Here is a 22,020-nt window from a genome sequence, read left to right as displayed (position 1 = left end):
AGCTAAAGGACAAATTTTGTAAAATTACAAAACCAAACTCATTTTTTAAAGCAGGCTTTTAATGTATGACTCATTTTACAAGTGGCAAATGACATATTGTGGTTCGATATAAAATATTATAAAATCCACAAGTTTTTCTGTAAAATTAGCTATATAAAAAAACAATGAACATCCTATTAGATAATTACAGACAAACAGAATTCCTAGCGGGCAATCGAACTCGGGTTTTTAAAGGAAGGCTCGAGAGTCTGGCTGGCACTAACATAGTTTCAGAGTCCCTTTATATATGGTGTAACAAGACACATGTCAACACTCTACCGTGCGAAGAAAATATTAAAATATTGTGTACATTTTCTGTTCTGTATCCGAGTAGCGCCCTCTTTACCCAGGTCGAAAGTCCAGATGAAGGATTCTTGTAAGACACTTAGTATGAATGGTAATATGACGGGGAGGGTTAACTGCCGCTTATTTCAATTTCCGCTAGAAATCTCTGAAAGTCTTAGAGACATGATAGATGCTGCAGGGTGAAGGTTCCACAGTAGTTCAAAAAGACCAAATAACTTCAAATTACAAATTTCAATTCAAAACTTTTGTGCCAATTATAATGCTTCTGGGTAGAAACCACAGTCTAATTACTAATCAAACATTGGAAATTGGTTTTATTTCTTCTTTCCAATAATTTTTCTCTCAAATTCTTTTTGCCATATGTTAATTTCAAAAAAAAATTTCTCAAATTCTTTAAAAATTTTTCTCAAATCCTTTTTGCCATATCTTAATTTTTACGTGTGAAAAGGCCTAGCACTGGTAAAAAAGGAACCATAAAGCTCTTTGTGAATGCTATAAACTTACAAACTTATGACCTTAATCGCCATGCAAACAAGCAATTTAAATCGCGATGACCTGCGACTATAATCGCTGCTCAGTATGACAAAATATCTCTCCTCTGTAAACGATGTATTAAACTATCTCAGCCTTTTACCTGGCGAAAATGTGCTCGCGAAATATAATTTGGATGTTTTTGAACCACAGACCCACACACACCTGAACCCTAAAGTAAGTCCTCATGATTGTAAATCTCAATTAAACTAACTAAAACGACAGAGCTGAAATAAACTGTGACACTTCGGCGAAAATGTTCCGGATGAAATCAGTAATTAGGAATTAATCAGGAACTGCATACGCAAAGGTTTTGTCATGAACACTGATGACACAGTTTTGCTGGGTTAAATGGAAATCTAACTACCACCCCTAAGTTATAGTAGACAATGGACTGGCCTAAGTTAATAAAATGCATGATTGGTCAAGTCCATTATGAAAAGGGGTGAGAGGGTGAATATCTGTGGCAGAATTTTTCATATAATTATTACAACGATTTAGCTTTGCTTTCTTACAGATCAAAACAACAAGTGCATGTTTAAAGCCGAGTATAGATAGCCAGCAGACGCACAGTGTAATACACATTTAGATTCCAGGTTAAATAAGTCGACTTTCCTTGTACATATTCACAGGACATTGCGATTTTAAGCACACAGATGAGTGCCAAATCAGGGTGAATCGAAAAAAAACAAGTCTATTGTGCACAACACATACAGTACCAGTAGACGGTATAGTGAAAATAGACCTTTGAAAAAGTTTTATGACAGAAATGCGGAATTGCGAGTATTTGGAATGAAAGATAGGCAGCGCTTTGCAAGACTCCCCATAACAAATGATCAAAATTCAGACTAGAATTGGTCGTCTCTGCAGCGCCACCCGAGAAAGATTCAGAAACTTGACAGAACACAAACAATACTCTGGAACAGACACTGTTACGAGGATTACGAGCTGTTATTTGCGAGGAATAGCCATCGTTTGTGAGGAATAGCCCTTATTTGTGAGGAATAGCCTTTATTTGTGAAGAATAGCCTTATTTATGAGGAATAGCCATCATTTGTGAGGAATAGCCCTTATTTGTTAGGAAAAGCTCTTATTTATTAGGAATAGCCATTATTTGTTAGGATAAGCCATTATTTGTGAGGAATAGCCATTATTTGTGAGGAATAGCCATTATTTGTGAGGAATAGCCATTATTTGTGAGGAATAGTCATTATTTGTGAGGAATAGCCTTATATATGAGGAATAGCCATATATATGAGGAGAATAGCCAATATTTGTGAGGAATAGCCATTACTTGTTAGGAATAGCCATTATTTGTTTATACGAATAGCCATTATTTGTAAGGAATAGCCATTATTCGTGAGGAATAGCCATCATTTGTGAGGAATAGCCCTTATTTTTGAGGAATAGCCATCATTTGTGAAGAATAGCCTTATTTGTGAGAAATATCCATTATTTGTGAGGAATAGTCTTCATTTGTGACGAATAGCCATTATTTGCGCGGAATAGCTTTTATCTGTGAGGGACTGACCTCACCTCAGGGCTGGCTTCATTTGTAAGAAATAGCCCTAATATGAAAGGGATTTACTTATAAGTGAGAGACAGGCTCAATGCCTGAAACAGCCAAGAGTTACGCCAGATGTGCGCTCCTTGCTTCGTACTACAGATAGGAAGGTTTCTGGGTTCTGCTGATGAGTAAATATAAAGCTCTTTGACAATGTTATCCATTACAAAACACTCTATCCGAACTTATTCACGTTTTATTCAGGCTATAACCAACACACATTCTGATTCGCTCGATACGAGGTTTCCGAAAATTCGAAACATTTTTCGCCAAAGTGCCACCAACACAAATAAACAGGTTACTTAGTTTTCCGCGTGAACAATTTCTCCGCTACAAGGAGGCATAAAATGAACATTGACCCAGGTGAGAAAAGAGGGTACTTATCAGGACCATCTTTTCCCGCCCGTTATTTTTCTGGCGCGTCCGGTTAACGCCTAGCGACGTGTACGGCGCCGACATCTTGTAATAAATATATCACATTATATACACGTAGGGCACTATTGTTAACCTGGACTTTTCATACAAAAATCGCTATGAGAATTAGACGTATATACTAAACAACTTGATTATACACATTGATAGAGCCCTTATGTACAAAGTGTGCAAAATACAGTCCAAGTCACATTTGACATCCCTTAAATCGCGTCAGTGGTGCGCCACGTAAGTAAACCTGCAACCTTTGTCAAACATATAGAGATAGGCCCTTCATTGGCGCACACAACTCGCGTGTAACTTATGTGTAGACGCTAAGCAGAAAGGATGTCAATTTTGACTTGGACTGTAGGCGGGAAAAGTCAAAACAGACATCAAGGTTGGCAGCAATATCTTGGAATATCATTATAGCACTCTATGCCAAACAGAGTATTATTCGAGTCAATTTCATCCAATTGTTCCCGCCCATCTACGAGAAATGCGACAAGCATGAATTCAGCTGAAATGTAGTTATGAAATGATGCAAATTCTTCGCCACATTTTCCCCGCGAGTAAAAAGTCGAAACAACCCACACAAAAAATGGGCAAAGTACCCGTTACTATGGTTACACATAATGTCTAAGCGAATGGTGCGTAGATATGAAATTTAACTTGCTGACGTCTATCAATGGCACTAAAAACTAACATGTTCCAACCCAAATTTGCCAAAATTTACACCGAATTTATATTCAAAGCTACATCAAGTACACATAGCTTATAATGGCAAATTTCGCTTGAATATCTATATATCTACTACGTTAGTCTAAATATTTTACGGTTAACACTATTGCCCCATAAAGTTTAGTAAGTCTAAAAATAGCGAAGTTGAAATCTGAGCGGTGTGCAGGCATGGGTTGGACAGGTTGAAAGACTAACACATATCGTTATCAACTTTGACTTTTGCCAGACGATTCCGTTTGTCTGTACCTAAACCGGTACTTTTGCGATTGCTTCTAATCCTGTGGAAACAGATGGATATCAATGTCTAAACTTGAAAGACCTTCATTGGTTGCCAGTGGCCTTGCGCATCGAGTATAAAATTATCAATCTGACACACAAGATCTTGCATGGAAGGGCACCCGTTTACCTAGAACAGCTTGTGAAACATCAGGATATTACTCGTCACACACGTTCTATGGATGTAAGTTCAAGAAACCTGGCCGTAAAAAGAACAAGAACAATCTTTGGTGATCGAAGTTTTTCAGTGTCCTCTGCGCGATTATGGAATAAACTTCCCAATGACATAAAGGCGATTGAGGATCAAGACACTTTTCGAATGCATTTGAAGACTTGGCTGTTCAATGGACATTATCGGTAAAAATCAGCTGTAAGCGCTTTAACAGCTGAAACGTTCTGGGAAGCGCTATATAAATGACACACTTATTTACTTATTATAAACCTGAATAAATCTGCGAATGAGGCTACATCTTCCTGTTTTTAGTCTTTGATGGGGGGTCAAAGAAAGGCCAGAAATTTCCTTCTTTCTGAGCTTAAACTGGAACCCAGGTCTCGAGAGTTCGCGCTTAAACCTACCGTATTTTGAGATGCTCTCTTATTTGATCTTGAGACTTCATGTATAGTACAAGTAAATCAACCCTTTCAAACCCATGCCTACACCAAGCAGATTAAATGCATAAAAATGTGATTATTTCGTCATAATTAAACTAATAAGCCTATGTATCTCCGCATTTACATTTGACAATGGTCATAAAGCGCCTTATACGAGGAAAGCGACATTGAAACTATATACAGTGCAGTGACATCTTGGTTTGTACACCTATTTAACACACGAACATGTAAAAAATATTCAAAGTATTGTCCTGTCAAGTTCATCAGAATAACTCTACATTACCGATTATAATGTAAATCATATTACATGATTATACATTACCGATGTAATGTAAAATACATTACTATAAAGAGTTCTGGCAATTCTAGTGCACTCTTAATTGAGATGAACTTTGAAATCTGGTCAAATGCAAATTTTGAAGTTTTTCATGTAAAATTTTGAGTCACCCTGATCAACTTGACATATATGCTCAAGTCAACGAAAATGAGGACAAATCCAGTATGTCTGGATTGAACTTGGCTTATAAGCGGAGTTTCCCACTTTCGGAGAACTGTCGACAAAAGCAAAAACTTGGTCTTGCTCACACGTATTCTATACAACAGCAGAGACACCTACAGGACACATCTTTAACTAGAGGAGCGGACATTGCTCCAGTTACGGTAACAACCAACAACTTCTACCAGCAGAAATTTCTTAGACAGCGACGCAAATCTTTAACCCCTTTGAAAACTACCCACACAAGACAAGCTTACGCGAAGTACCTCGTCTAAAATTGCTCACCTTTTTACTTAATTTCCCAAATTTTCAAAAAATAAATCTCGGAAATAACTTTTAACATGATTAATCATTGATCAGACAAGCAGTGGACCGTGTATAGATTGTACTAGGTGTTGAAAAAAAGTGTTTAAATGGGACATGTTTTGAGACACTTTGCATGGTAAAGCTCACGGAAAACAGAAAGTGAGCCATTAGCCAAGACACTGAGACAGCTAATTCACTAAGAATTCAAAATACAGTGTTTCCAAAAAAATCCCAAAAAGTGAAAATTCACATCAGTTCCATTATCTCAGTGCCTCTTAGCGCCACCTAGCTTTGCGTTAGTGAACTACATCATAATCTCATGAAGCTGGGGTCTACGATCTTTGCTGTGCCATACGCTAATTTTCAAAGTACCACCTGGTGGCATGTTATGCTACTAAAATATGTACACGAAATGACATGGGGGACTTTGTCCCCAAACTTTTAACCATTTTCCACAAACAGAACATGACGTTGGTCAGTTGGGTGTATTCTACGAAGACATGCATATGAAAGGGCGGAAGTGATATTTTCTCGCCTGATACAAGTTTTGATCTTATTTGTGCATAGATTTGACCAATTGTATGAAAGTGTTATTTCATAATTGATTTATTATTATTGACAAATATCAATAATCATAATCAAACATTTTTACTTAAAGTGCTCATTCACCTCAACCTAATGGGCAGTCGCCAAATTGTCTTAACATCATCTAGGAGTGAGGTTTTTCATATTTTCAATGCATGTTTCAGAAAATTCAATGCTTTTCTCTTAAATTATTTGAATCCGAATGATTGTCCAGAACTGACTAGTAAATTATGAGACGGGTCATCCTTTAACGACCGGGGCATCTTAAAGTACCAAAAGGCGCAAAACAACTAAACTCTTGGATTAAATTTTCTGCTTGTTGATCAAAGAAATTTTAGAACGCGTTTAACAAGACCCTTTGACCTTTCAAAATATAAACAAACACTCAAATAACAGGTTAGCTCGGATAGATAACGGTGATATATTTGCCCACCAGGTGCCACTAGCAGTCAGGTGACCATCCCTAACTAACAATCGCAAGTATAACCTAGCCTATCTGGTGTAAAATCTACAGCGCGTTCTTAGAGGCAGACGTCAGGCTAAACAACAACCAATGACGATCGCAGCATCATAGTCCCTTTAACACCATTCACAATCCCTCAGAATTAACAATGGTTACAACATAGTCCCTTTAACGCAGCATACATAGTCCCTTTAACAACAGCCTAGCACAAACCTGTTGAAACTTTTGACTTTGATTTCAGATTTTTTAAAACCAAAAGACTTCTTTCGAAATACAATCGAAATTTAAACTGACGAATATGGTGGTGGGGCTTCCTTCTTCTTCCTGTCAGTTCCATACTGGCCGATAAAAGATCCGTCCTCGTTAAATTTGCCGGTGTCGATGTCGCCATATTCCGCCATCGAGTCATTGTCATCATCACTGTCTATGGGTTTGATACTACTGTCCAACGATGCCCGGCTTCCACCAATTGGGTCCCTCTCTCTGGAAAAGATAGCGCAATTTGAATGCCAGGTGTATTGGGAGTGGAAGGGAGGTGTGGGGTGTTTGTTATGTCTATGTAGGCCAGCAACTCAGTCGGTCATACTCCCAGATTCAAACTGGCAATAGCCGAAAGTGTGGAATTGAATTCACCACTTCATAATGCTGTTTGCTTAAAATTTGATTGGCTGCTTGTGGTATATTAGAGTGGATGGGTATCCAATGCCAGCTGGATGGAGCCAAGTCCAAATTCAGACAGTATGGATATCCTTCCATCCAGATAGAAGTCTGTCCATGGAGATCAGTCTAAATTCAGACAGGATGGATATCCTTCCATCCAGATAGAAGTCTGTCCATGGAGATCAGTCTAAATTCAGACAGTATGGATATCCTTCCATCCAGATAGAAGTCTGTCCATGGAGATCAGTCTAAATTCAGACAGGATGGATATCCTTCCATCCAGATAGAAGTCTGTCCATGGAGATCAGTCTAAATTCAGACAGGATGGATATCCTTCCATCTGGATAGAAGTCTGTCCATGGAAATCAGTCCAAATTCAGACAGGATGGATATCCTTCCATCCAGATAGAAGTCTGTCCATGGAAATCAGTCCAAATTCAGACAGGATGGATATCCTTCCATCCAGATAGAAGTCTGTCCATGGAGATCAGTCCAAATTCAGACAGGATGGATATCCTTCCATCCAGATAGAAGTCTGTCCATGGAAATCAGTCCAAATTCAGACAGGATGGATATCCTTCCATCCAGATAGAAGTCTGTCCATGGAGATCAGTCTAAATTCAGACAGGATGGATATCCTTCCATCCAGATAGAAGTCTGTCCATGGAGATCAGTCCAAATTCAGACAGGATGGATATCCTTCCATCCAGATAGAAGTCTGTCCATGGAGATCAGTCCAAATTCAGACAGTATGGATATCCTTCCATCCAGATAGAAGTCTGTCCATGGAGATCAGTCCAAATTCAGACAGGATGGATATCCTTCCATCCAGATAGAAGTCTGTCCATGGAGATCAGTCTAAATTCAGACAGGATGGATATCCTTCCATCCAGATAGAAGTCTGTGCATGGAGATCAGTCTAAATTCAGACAGGATGGATATCCTTCCATTCAGATAGAAGTCTGTGCATGGAGATCAGTCTAAATTCAGACAGGATGGATATCCTTCCATCCAGATAGAAGTCTGTCCATGGAGATCAGTCTAAATTCAGACAGGATGGATATCCTTCCATCCAGATAGAAGTCTGTCCATGGAGATCAGTCTAAATTCAGACAGGATGGATATCCTTCCATCTGGATAGAAGTCTGTCCATGAAGATCAGTTCAAATTCAGATTTGATGGAAATCCATACATCTGGATGGAAATCAATTCAGAGTTACAAGACTCCATAAATCTCATTTAGTCAAAGCCACAATATCCATTGTTGATGCTCCGGCTTACAATTGCTGGGCTACACAGACATTATGCTAAAATAAGAACAAGTATTAAGAAAACATATTGACATGAAATAAACAATCAGCAATGTGTTAGTAATGATAACCAACTATTTAACTGCTATGTCAATCCATGTTAATCGTCAACTTGGTTAGTGAGAACAGGGTATAACAGGTTTCAATTCTGGAAGCAAATTGTTAAATGTAGCGACATGTTTAGTGGGCTGCATCCCTCACCCAAGCTTCTACTTTCTGTTAACTGAGACGGGTCAAAGTTCAGTCCTTTTCCAAACAGATGGAATCTTAGTTCTTTGTTTGGACAAAATCATGAGTACATCAGCCACCCCAGATAGAGAGATGAGATCTTCGTCTTGTAAACCGCGAAATGTTCGTGATGCATCATATTTTTGCAATTAAGGAGGCAAATGGTATACCTCTCTATTAAGGACACCCTCGGGACTGACAAGTGCTGTCCCTAATAGAGAGGTGTCCTGATTAGAGAGGTCAAATTGAATCGAAACAACCAATTTGGTACCAAAACTAGTGTCCTTAATAGAGAGGGTGTCCTTAATAGTGAGGTGTCCGCAAAGGGAGATCTACTGTAATTTAACTTTAGAAAATTTCTACTCTGATGCAACGACCATGACATTTCGGCACAAACTGCAGAATTTAGGCTACCACTTTTTACCACCAAAGAAAATAAGCACATAGGACAACTTTAAGGTTTGCGAACATTCCACAGTTTACGTTATCAGTCCAGATTAGACTGGTTCCTGACAAAGTGAAATCTGGAAAAAATCTAAGTTTATGCAATAGTCACTCTGTTTACCAAAAGGTGGCAGTAAGTAACAAAGGGCTGCCAACTTTTAGATCGGAAAAAACCTACAGAGAATGTTGGCTGAATCCCCGCCGAGCAGCAGGACATTGTGTAACAGGGACAATTCGTTTACGACAATTCAGGTTAACGTGTTTTTTTCTTTCAATTGACGTTGCTTTTTCAAATTTTCGGACCCACCCAGTGTCATTATCAACAAAATTCAAATCGCTGAAAACATGGCGAAAATTGTCATGATCTGGGAGTTTTTGAAGCCTTATGATATCAACAAAATAGCCCTGGTGGCACGATGGGAAACTAGCCTACATAAAACGACAGTTTGAAAGGCAAACTCTACAAAAATCATACAAAATGATAAGTTTCATTCCAAATTGAAGTTTGACACAACCAAAGCAAATATCGATCATGTCTACAAAAACAAGCCAGGAGAAGCAGAGCAGAGGTCACATGCGACAAGTTATCATCCCTAAGAAATAATGGAACGTCCTAGAATTGCACTGAATGAAACGTTGGAAGAGTCTAAGTGAGTATTTTGAGGGGTGTGATCTACAAGTACACGTGGTTCCGCTACTTTAGTGAAATAACAGGATATTCTTGCTACGTGGGGCAGGAGTACCGATTTTTACTTCTAGAGTGGCGGAAGAATAGAGAGGTTTAGAGAGATCAGAGGCTACCTACTCTCTTATCCCACCTCCAATGTTGTGCAAGGTTTTGCTCAATGATGCAAAAGTCATCATCATAAAAATTTGTAAAGGAAGAGTTGTGTTTTTGCTGTGGCGTTTTTTGTAGTGGTGGAAAATGTGTGCAATTCAAATACTATGTTTGACACTTGTTTATCACAGAGCAATTTCAGAAGATTGCTGACCATCTTAACTCCTTCGCTACGTTGCCCGGTATATACCGGGTTCGTACCCTACGGTACCCAGTATTTACCGGGTTCGTACGCTACAGTACCCAGTATTTACCGGGTTCATACGCTACGTTACCCAGTATTTACCAGGTTCATACGCTACCGTACCCGGTATTTACCGGGTTCGTACGCTACGGTACCCGGTATTTACCGGGTTCATACGCTATGGTACCCGGTTTTTACCGGGTCCGTACGCAACGATACCCAGCATTTACCGGGTGTGTACTCAAAGGGTTAATAGATTCGGTGGTCTCGAGTGCAGTTGTAATCGTAATGTCAGGATGTTTGGTGCATGTTTATAAATCGGTCTTGCGTGTTTTGTGATCGACATTTCGCTGACAGCATCGTTATAGCGAGGCGATGGGACTAGAACAGTTCCTACATGAGAGGGTGTCGGCCCTCGACAGGAGACGAGCCACAGGGTCTCACCGCTACAGGGCACTCCACTTTGAAGGGTCCGTGGCGCAGACTGATATAAACATTATAACGATCAATCAACGCAATCTGTCAATCAACTGTCATCATTTGCATATTGATAGGTACAACGCCACCAATGGAGAATCAGTAACCTTTCATCTGTCTTCTTTAAAAAAACCTCACCACGACAAAAAAAACACACCGGTAGAGTCAGTATTTCAAAACGAGAGAATATCCATACAACCTTTTTCCCTTTTCATGCGTCCCTTACTGAAATAATCATCCAGCCACATGAAAAACTGGCACCCTACTCTTTGACTGTAAAAGTTGAAAGTGCACGTCTGCAAGGATATGCACAGAGCAAAAAATAACAAAATATTTTCAATGTGAAAACGTCCTTAGAACTGCCCGTCTTCCATATTTCAGGAACCAGAGCCGACTGCTAGATGACCAAAATATCCGATCTTGGTTTGAGGCGGTCTTTTGGACAAAGAGTCAAGGTCACTGGTTCTCCACTTTGGCTATTCAAATATTCGTGTGCCTGATAAGAATCCTTCCCTAAAGTGCCCCGCAAACAGGCAATATTCGTCACCGCGACCTGTGAAAACTATCGCTGCGGCAAGCAATACAACAACTTATCTGCGGGTAAAGCCGGCAAGCGCTTGATTTGATAACGATTGTAGGTCATAGCAATCACAGATTCTTGTTGCAGGTACCAGCAATGACTCTTCTGACATTTGATCATGATTGTACGTTGCACGTTGCAGCAACGAAAATCGCTCATTTGCGGGGCGCTCAAATTCAAAATAATGCCTATCCTGTGATGCCTATGATATACGAACTATCCAAACCTATGGCCTAAACTAATTCTTCCCTATCATCGTCGCTGAAAAATCAGAGGCATTCGAATGAAAGTAGGATTATGCGTGCCAAATCCACCCCAAAAGACATTATGAATATGCAAATTACATTATGAATATGCAAATTACGTTATGAATATGCAAATTCATTTTCAAAACTAGGGACCTGTGTGCTCCTTGAAATCAAATGATAGTTGTGCAGTTGATACGAATCGATGCAAATTCGTCACTTTCAAACCTGGGTTGCTAAAAGAGACTGTCAGATGATATGATATGCAAAATGACATTATGAATATGCAAATTACATCATGAATGTGCAAATCATATGAACACAGGTCGAAGGTCAACTGAATACGATTATAACTGAATACACTATGTGATTTTATGAGATGTGTGAAGATTTACTACATTCGTTGTTACGAAGTGGCGCAAATTCCGGAGAGAAAAAACCAAGACCAAAATCATTTTCCTTTTTTTTCATTTCCCAAAGTTTTTTTTCTTAAGCCACCTCAAATTTAAACGAAGGTGCCCTATAAAATGAGGGAGGAAGAAAAACAAAGTTCCTCAGCAAAAGGTTTAATCAAAGGAAACTGCAAAGATCTTTCTGAATATTTTTGATAAAATTCAGTATCGGAAGACCATTTTTCTCTGATTTTCCACATTCTAGACTAATGGCCTAATTCAACTATAGCAGTTTAGTGTCATCATTTTGCTGCTTTCACAGGCCATTGAGGTCAGTTTGAATCATCAGGTCAATGACTTTCATTGGAATTAATCCATTGCCTGTGAAAATGCAGCTGTAGTTGAAACTGGTCTAACGTCTTCCCAAAACCAGTTTTCAGAAAGTGTCTGAGAATTTCAATCCAATTCATATTGACTGATTGATACACTATTTCGCAATATATTTTTTCATCTCTTTCACCAATGAACTTTGCACTACAAGAACGACAATTCAACACGTCACCACTGTCGGAATTTTACGGATTACAACTGCAGCGCCACCTAGTAACAAGAATGGGAATCATGCCGACAACGAATATTAAACGAATACATTAGACACTGCAGCGACAACCGAGATGGCCAGCTATAGATACCGCACGTTGTGGTCAGCTCCAATAAGCTTGCTGAAAAAAGACGCGGGGAAAAGCGGCAAAATATCAAAAAGTTTGCAAAAATTGCGAGAAATAATTTCGAGAGAATTTTACAGAATCGCTTCTTTCCTGAGACAAAATGGTATTAGATATTCATCAAAATCATAACGAACCAAAGCACTTTCACTTTTTTTTGTTCGAAATCAATATAAATATAGTACAAAAGAAAGACGACTAATGTTTCAATTTTTTTTTCACCATTTTTTTTTCAAAAGCTTTGTGATAATAAATGCTCAATCGGTCATTCCTTGAATCCAAAATGTTTCAATTTTTTTTTCACCATTTTTTTCTTCAAAAGCTTTGTGATAATAAATGCTCAATCGGTCATTCCTTGAATCCAAAATGTTTCAATTTTTTTTTCACCATTTTTTTTTTCACCATTTTTTTCTTCAAAAGCTTTGTGATAATAAATGCTCAATCGGTCATTCCTTGAATCCAAAATGTTTCAATTTTTTTTTCACCATTTTTTTCTTCAAAAGCTTTGTGATAATAAATGCTCAATTTTTTTTCACCATTTTTTTTTCAAAAGCTTTGTGATAATAATAAATGCTCAATCGGTCTTTCCATGAATCAAAAATAACCAGATTCATATAAAACTATTCAGAAAACAGTCAAATGAACTTTGAATAAACATCAGAGCTCAGAAATTAAACAAAACTAGCTCCTGTATTTTCAAACTGCTTGGATGACTGAAAGTATACACAAGTAATGGAATATGATAGGCAACTATAAAAATTTCAGCAGAAAATTTTTCAAACATGCTATGGCACAACCAAACTCTTCTTGAGATTCTTTCACTACATGCAAAAATCAGACCGGCCCATTTTGCAAGACGCAAAAACACATCAAAATAGTATTCACAAACAAATTCATGCCCAGTTATATTCAAATTTGATCAAATATTGACGGACAGAGTAGAAAAAGTCGCAAAAACAAGAAATTGGGTTGGACAGAAAATTAAATTTTGGCTCAAACATTCGAGAAAATGGCAAAAACAGTATCATGATCAAGTTTTTCAGCATGCTTATTGAAATCATCTAAAACGAGATCCATAACGGATGACCTCATTTTGAGAGCACAAAATGGACGACGAAATCGGCAAACGGACAGAAAGACGCAGAAATGTGCGGAAATGAGGACAACTCCGGTGCTGGAATCAGCAACCACCCCTACGAGGGTTTCCCACATCACCGAGTCCAGTGTAACAATGTCACCGAGTGCCTCTAGCCCCAAATCGAAGGCTGCATTTGGACAGGACCCCAGCTTGTATGGACAGTATTACTGGATACAGTGCGGTGTGTTACAAGTAACTGTGATTCAAGGGTCCTGTTTAGAGGCAGACCTCAATCTGGGCTGGACTCACTCGGCGAGTTTGTTAGCTTTGACTCGACGAGGTGGACAACCCTCAAAGAGATGGTTGACAATTCACGGGTGCATATGCTTCCAACCTTGTAGGCTTAAAAGTGCCAGGCTTCTCTTTGACAGATCAGAATGACATAAACAGTCTACCTAAACAGCTACTAGAAGCGTCTAGTAAGGTCCATTAAGTTTTATGGACACTGGTAATTTAGAAAACAACTCACTTTGCCAATCAAATGTCAGGAAATTAGTCAAATGGCCAGCTTATTTCGTTCATGACCAGAAAAGTTCATTTTGATGATCTTAAATCTTACTGGACGCTACTTGATGCTGTTTAGGCAGACCTCTTCTAAAGCCACTATAGAGTTTTTGCACACGGGTTGTCCGCCATTCACAGAGCATGAAAAGACTTCACTTATAGCAATTCGGGAAGAGAAACACAACAAAAAACGAAAAGCGGAAAAAATATCCAATGATATTTATAACCATGCTCATCCGTCCTGATTGTATTATTACCTCTGCGTAGGTTTTTTGTCACTAGAATATGGAAAAGAGTAAAATGAAAAAAAATGTCGAAATTTGCTACGAAACACGTAGACAGAGCCCCCTACGGGCACTTTAACGAACTATTACAAAGGACAGGACAGACAGAGGGACATATTTCATGTTGGGTCCCAACACCACGGCTGGATTAGTGAGGTCCATTCGATCGCCAACCATGTGGTAACATCATCGCAACACTTGCTCAGTCGCCATGTTACTCGCATCTTGATATTCAAAATAGCAGCCTTTATAAACATCACTTGCAATCCAACTGTGGCATTCGGTATAAACAACATCGAAAAATGTTGAGGCAAGAAACTAGGTAGAACTGGACACAATCTGACATCGAAGTGAGTGAGAGAATGAGTGATGACGAAGAAACCATGATTAGCATGGAAATGTTTATAATTCCGTAAAAGACTTCATTAATTAATCATTGTCTGTTTAGTATATTTCTTAGCGCCCCCTGACCCTAATGATACGCAAGCTGATTTATCTCTTGCTAGGACATTGCAAACATTTATTAGAAATTATGAGTTTGAATGCAAAGGCCGATAAGTCACATAACGGTACTGGACGCCATCTAGTGGGCCATACATTTGTCAATTTCTACTCCTACTCCACAAAGACACACCCTCCGTTCAGAAAACAAACTTCCTGACCAAACGACAATAGGGAGTTTAAGAGAGTTTATGAGAACCAGAACACGTTAACTTGAACGTCAGATGGGTTAAGGGTGAATTTGTTGATTAATATTCGAAAATTTTATTACGAACGGCCCGCTAAAGGGAAAGTATGAAAACATGTTCCAAGTCGTGAAAACCAGCCATGGCTCCAAATAGGACATCGTATATATCCTGCTGGTACTTTATCACCGATTCAAGTTCTTAACTTCATGGACAGATATGAGTTTTTTCTTAATCTGGACATTTTCACCAATCAACCTTTAAAGAATCTGTCCTCCTCTGTCACCAATTGGCCTTCAAGTCGTTTTGGCCCTCATTGTGAAGTCCCTTAACCTCCCTTCTGAATGATATACGCAATACAGCCACTGGTTCGATAAACTCCATTTTGCAAATCTGGACAAAAAACACACCGACTATAGCGAAAATGTTAGTGAAGTGATTACAAGCAGCAACGTGTTGTGTCGACAGCTTAGGCCACTGTGCAATAGGGGGCAGCACACTCAAAAAGTGGTTCGTTAGTAGTTTTCAATTATTTTATACCTTGACGTATATACCAACAGATTATATCATAAGGTAAACTGATACATTTATAGCCCCAGTACAATTATAGACTCCGTGTGCATTTATGTGTACTGACAACTGTTTTTTAAACTGTAGAGGCTATAATTGTAAATGAGCTGTAATTGTACCACATTACCTTATATTATACTCTGTACTTGACAAATAAGGGTCACATACCACAGTACTTGATCAATATGATTTGTCACTTTCACCCCAAAAATCCTTTTCAGGTGATATTTCCCCGAAACAAGTTTGTAAGACAAGGACTTCTAAATTGTGTGGTCAACTTTTTGTTTTGGTTTTTTCTGGATAACTGCATGAACAAGACATCAGAGAATATGTTTTTGATCTACAAAACTTGTCACTTTTACACAAGGAAATCTTTTCAGATGTTATTTCCCAAATAACAAGTCGATTGACCAAGAATGAGTCCCATACAGACTTCTAACTTGTTGTCAACATTTTGTTTTGTTTTCCCCCCCCCCCCCGAGTGATTCTAAGCAAATTGAAAGCACTACACAACTACGCCACTCCACTTACAGAGGTTGAGTAGGAGGTTTAGTAAACCAGAGGTTAATATGAAAAGCGCATTTCAGCCAGAAAATGAAGAAGATGTCAGGAAACTCTGCCCCAGGTGATGTCAGCAAGATACACTTCGGTGCCACATCTTCAGCACTGCCGCCTGGGCACATTTCAACTTTATGGCGGCTGCCCCCGAGACAGCCACACGACACAAATCACCAGAATGCATAGCCAATAGTAAACAAGAGCTGTAATATACACAACCAGGGTGGCGCAGCTCAGTAAGTTGGCGCGCTGGCCTGATGCTCAGCAAGTTGGAAAACGAATTCTTCGAGGTGATATCTGCCGAAAACAGCCTGATGCAACTTCAATGTTGGTTCCTTACAAGTTGTAACATCGGTTGTGTTCTATTGTTCAGAACCAATTCAGAACTTGTCAATTTCGTACGACGCCGGACCGAAATTCATGCCCAAATATAGCTTTTGTGACAGAGTGCCTCAGTTTAGTGCTATTTGTACAAGTTCGAACCATCCAATCTCAGGGTTTTTGTCGTTTTTTGCAAAGGGTACAAAGCGGTTTCTGGCTGAAACACTTTAAACTTCACTAACATAACGGTAACATGCCCTTCAAAAGGATGTTACCTACCTCGCGATTAGAAAGCCATCACTGAGGCAAGACGTTAAAGTTCGGCCGGCGGTGGTTCTAGCGGCGCCTTCTTTGCTGGCCGGAGCGTACTAACACGCATCGTGTAGGTCACTCTGTGGAGCAGCGGCATATAGGAAACGAAACAGTGTCGTTATCGTAACCACGGTAACACTTAGTTTATGGCGTTTGAGCGTAGTGAATTTCGAGTATTCGAGACAGTAGGGCGACGTCCATCAGGGAACAAGACTAACGAGACAGAATTCTCAGGTGCAACCAGATGGACAAGGGGTTTAGTACATGTAGATGAAGCCACTTTAACTTTACCATAACTTGGGTAAGTTTGGACCAGTTTGGACAAGTTTGGACCAGTTTGGACAAGTTTGGACAAGTTTGGACAAGTTTGGACAAGTTTTAGACATTGGACTCCTCAGGTAAAACAAACAGTGTGCATGAAATGACAGGTGATGAAACACACTAATAATAATCTGAGCACAAGCGAGATCCATGGTACACGGCATGTTTTGGACAAAGAGAATACTGAGGCGTCCAAGAATAATGTTGTGGTTAGATAAGCAAAGCCAAGTTCGAGCAGTTTCCCCCATAGGAATACTTGTGTCCCCTTTGGTTTTCACTTCACTGGTGAGCTTATTTTCTAATGTTAGTAGAAAACTTAAAAGATTGCAAAGTCGTACTGCCAGTGGCCTAAAACGTATTTCAAAGAGCTGACACTTAATACCCCAACGCAGCTCATAGATATTGTTGGCACCAACTTTGCAATGAAATTATTGGCTCTACATAGCTGCAGAACTTGGAAAACGATATCTCGGCTGATGTACTGCAAACAAGGGCAGAAGCAACGCAAGAGTTGGAACCAAATAAGCAAAATTGGCAATTTTGACACAAAACTGTGCACAAACTGACTTGGACATTTGAAAACAATTGAACCACAAAGGACTTGGGAGGGTAAACAACATGAACAAATATGTGATGGACCAATTGTGGGGATCTTTTCATGGTGATGTTACCACATGTTGAAGCAAAACAACATTTGATGGGAATAAACTGGCCGAGAGAAACTGAGTTTTTGCGATTTTGCCGTGGTGAGCGGCAGAGTTGGACGTTTTTTGAGAATCAATGTTGTGAAAAACTGACGGATTGGAGACAAGATATGAGTTTGTGCGCAACATAGATGGGGACTGGTTCTGTTGAAATGTACAAGGAATAGTTGTTACACGTACGTATTCATAATGTATGAAGTCTAAACGTCAGTGTAGAGCAAAACGTTCTGATGTAAGGTAGAATGGGGTAATTGTAGCCCCTGCCTATGATATCGATTGATATCCCCATGCATCAACAATGCAGGGGCCTGCAAATAAACCGGGGTTACAATTACCCCATTCCACCTTACTAAAATGGAATTTGTGAGGAATGGTTGCGACCAGAAGGTGAATGTTCATAACAAATGGAAGGAACTGCGTATGATTTCTATGATGCACGTTGTTAAAGCGACAATTAGAACCAACTTTGATTTTGATAAGACACAGGGTTCTTAAACATACTTGGCCAGGATGTTCAAGACAAGTTTCGTCGCTAACGTTCGCGCTAACTAAACTTAGCGTTATCAGCTTCAGACTAAACGCCGAGTTAAGTTGACGTCTGTGTTAGTGAGAAAAGTTGCTTTGAACAACCGGGCCGTGGTTACGAGGACAGGAACAACATGCATGGTACTATTCATCACAGGAACGAACGGAGGGCGTGGAGTAGGTTTAAAAGTCTAGCAGAACAACAGCGGAATTTGGTCGGCTTATCATCAACTTTTTTTTTGCGAACAAATCTTTTGGAGATTCATCAAAATCTTACACCAACTCAAACATTTCAGGACCTCGCTGAGCCATCTGCATGCTCCACCTCTTGCTCGTGAGGAGGTGATTTCAGATCATCAGAAAATGGCCTGAAGCCCAGGATGGTTTTGAACAAACCAATTTTTCTACTGTCAAGATCGGACAACAAATTGAAGTCAAAATGTAACATGCATATAAAATTCACTTCTTTCTATTGTTGGCAAGACTGGCACTTTGCCATCCCCAAAAGTCAGATGTCCTAGGCAAGGAGACGAGACCAAAAACCACTAAATAGTGAAAATCCATTAGTATGTCCAAAATTTGAATCGGTAGTCAAAACAAAATTGTAAAAATAAATAACTGAAGAATCAAGCAAGCCCACCTAGAGCAGAAATGAGGCTAAATAATCAATTTAATAACATGGAATTGAAATAAAGAGAAGGTTGATAAAAGTGGACAATAATGGCATAACCTCCCTATTATGGACACCTCTACATTACGGACACCAACGCCCAGTCCCATGGGTGTCCCCAATAGAGAGGTTGTACTGTATGCCTTAAAAATGGTTTGTGAACAATGGCACAATACATAATAGGACCTATGCGTTTTATTGGCAGTGTAATCATCGGATTTACAAATCCTTATAATTATTTCAATGCAGATTAAATACTGCACTCGATGTATGCAACAACAAGTGCTGATTATACACATTCTGGGCACCAGATTTGGAGAAATAACGCTACTTTTGGCCCAAAAATTGGAATTCTGAGAAAAAGTATGATTTCAAAACCAATTAAACGCACTGTTACAGTACAACATGGCTTAGGAAGTTTGGATGACACAAACAACTTTGGCACTTTGCCAGAAACTGAAAAAGAACTTTTGATTAATACATGTTGAAGCCGGGTAGGATCGAGGATTGGACGCCAAAAATGCAGTCCACTTTCACCGAGAATGGCAAAATGAGTAAACACTGAGCAGAAACGATTTTTTTTAACCTTTACACCCCCACTTATATTTATGGACTGGTCTAATGCACAAACTGGATGAGTCTAAACAGGGAACGTGGGGGTGAAAAGGTGAAATGTTTGCTTCAAAGTTACAGGGGGAACGAAAAAAATTAGTTTCGGTATGATCGACAAAATCACCTCACCCACTGTTGGTCTTCTGCTGTCCAAGTTACACAAACTCTCGGAATCCTACACCGAAGAAACAGCGTTCAAATGACATAAATTGCTTCATAAGGAGTTTATTTTGAAGGAATTTGATTGGTTGACTCATTTTGCCATAATTGGGCGCAAACTTGGTCGCGGACAAGATCGAAATAGGGAAAATCTGCGCATCTTTTCCCCTATGGTTAAACCACTCCTAGACATTTCATGCAACCGCTAATAATGTTGAAGACCCTAAACGTGGGGAAAACATTGACGAGATGTTTGGGGGGAAAAAATCTCCTTGGAACAATCTACGCTCCATCTCATGCGAAAATACCTAAGACGGAAATCAAAACACCTCGAATGTACTCCTTTGCGGGGAAGTCTTATATGAAATAATACACCGATGCCAAAAACTACCAGAGGGACGGCTTCGATTAACATGCAAAATCGACGCCGGTCCGTTGGGGGAGGTTTACACGGAGTGCGATTGTGACCGCACAGTGCCTTGTCACTTCACAACGCATTGCTCATACAAAGATCGCATGCGTTGTGAACTAAGCAAAATCGCATCGAATTGCACTCGGTGAAATCCTACCCTCAGCGAGGTATTTGTTTAAATTATTCTAACATAAAGCTTTTTTACCTCGTGGAGTAGATATAAACGCTTGCCCACATACAGGACTTGATCATGCAATCTGATTCCACAACATTGCCTTGCCGAATTTGTGAAAGTTTAAGTGATGGTCGCATAAAGTCAGAAAAAATCAGATGTGATGAATTTCGTTCTTAAAAATGTGTACAAAGTACAAAAGCATACTGAGTTATTGCATCTAAAAAGCTGCGTGTTTTTTTTTGTTCCAAACCCACAATGGATATTTTTTTCAATCACCAAGTCCAGCTTATCTTTAAAAGTAGTCTTAATCATATAGGCAGTCAGCGTTGTTATGAGCTAGGACCAAGTGATTACAATTTGAAATTAGGACTTTTCTAAGACTGATTGTTTCAAATATACACGCCAACATGCAACTGTGGTGCAGTGGTTGGGACTCTCGACTAGCAGTCAAGAAGTCTGTAGGCCGGTCTCTTTGTCTTACTTGCCTCTCTACACCGAGGTGTATAAACGGGTACCAGTCAGAAATGCTCAGATTGTAGCGCTGGTTTAGCAGCTCATCTGAGGCCTACAGAAAGGTTTCAGGACAGGACTGGTTTCAAATTAAAGTGTAAAGTTGACTGATAACCTATAACATCGTTGAAATCAGACTATTAACCCTAAACCCTCAGATTTAACTTTTTTAACCTCAATCTTGGAGTCAAAACTATGGTTTAAAAAGTGAGAACTACATGAGTTGCAAAAACGTTTCACCGCTACCAAATTCACCCTACAGCGTGGTGTGCTGAGCAATTTTACGGACAGTCGTGATATTTGAGGATATTTCCGTCATGCAGAATTTGAAACTAACATGATATTGATACCTTATTTATTTGACAGGTTGTAAAATTCAATTCAACACAGAGTCAAATTGGAAATTTTAGGTGGTCAACCAAGCCCTGAATGCGGCCAACTGTCTGGTGGTCAGCAGGGTAATGCACTGGAGCAGGCTATGCTGAATACAGTGGGTAAGTAGGCCATGTTGGCATTCTGAGCTTGATTGAGGTATTCTTTGTACAACATAGCAAAGTAGTTATGATTAGATATTTTTCTACGGACAAATAATTTTTGAGAAAATGTGGGAAGAATAATTCGTCTGCTCATGTCCTCGGGCAATTCAAAGGTTGCAGAAATAAGATATCACTTTAAAAATGCCAAATTCTGCCAACACGGAAATTCCCGTCCTAACACACAGACTGCGCCGTGACAAGAGTACGGCTATATCCGTCCAACTCTTCCAAAGCAGACCACAGAAAGCATGAATACCTTAACAAAGCTTGAACATCATCAGCGCTGAAGAAACGGAAAATGAAATCATGAAATGTCGAAAAATGGCCAAGAAACCTAGCGCAAAGTCTAGGCCTATCTCCTGAAAAGAGTTTCTCGATTTCTTTGCAATTTAACACTCTATTTCCACAGACAATGGATTTTAGCCAATGACTGAACAGTTTCAGAGTTGTTGGCTAAACAAAAATACAATCCCTGTGATAAGCGTGTAAATTGCAGTGTTAAACTCTTAATGTGGAGATGGGCCCTTAAAATGCAAAACATTGGACGCAAAAAAGGTTACACTTATTCGTTCTCTTTCGTTTCTCAGAATTTGTAACTGAAGTAACATTA

General features: G+C 39.4%; 1 protein-coding gene across 17 annotated transcripts in view; it reads right to left on the bottom strand.

Moving 5' to 3' along the window:
* Nucleotides 1–1,199: 1,199 nt before the first annotated feature.
* Nucleotides 1,200–22,020, bottom strand: part of LOC135502762 (neuroglian-like) — a 75,607-nt gene continuing 54,786 nt past the window's right edge. For 8 of the 17 annotated variants that reach the window (XM_064795834.1, XM_064795841.1, XM_064795833.1 and 5 more), the window contains 3 exons: nucleotides 21,667–21,693; nucleotides 14,313–14,333; nucleotides 1,200–6,813 (listed from right to left, as the gene is read on the bottom strand). In XM_064795834.1, coding sequence (XP_064651904.1) covers nucleotides 6,615–6,813; nucleotides 14,313–14,333; nucleotides 21,667–21,693 — 247 coding nt within the window. In that variant the 3' untranslated portion in view covers nucleotides 1,200–6,614. Of the gene's footprint in view, nucleotides 6,814–11,277; nucleotides 11,313–12,337; nucleotides 12,411–14,312; nucleotides 14,334–16,753; nucleotides 16,867–21,666; nucleotides 21,694–22,020 lie in introns of those variants that run through there. The other 9 variants (XR_010449831.1, XM_064795847.1, XR_010449832.1 and 6 more) reach the window with 9 other exon arrangements.

This window comes from Lineus longissimus, chromosome 19, assembly GCF_910592395.1.
Source record: "Lineus longissimus chromosome 19, tnLinLong1.2, whole genome shotgun sequence".
In the NCBI taxonomy this organism is placed as follows: Eukaryota; Metazoa; Nemertea; class Pilidiophora; order Heteronemertea; family Lineidae; genus Lineus; species Lineus longissimus.
Note: the sequence above shows the minus strand (reverse complement) of the source record. Positions and strands in the feature narration are given on the sequence as shown.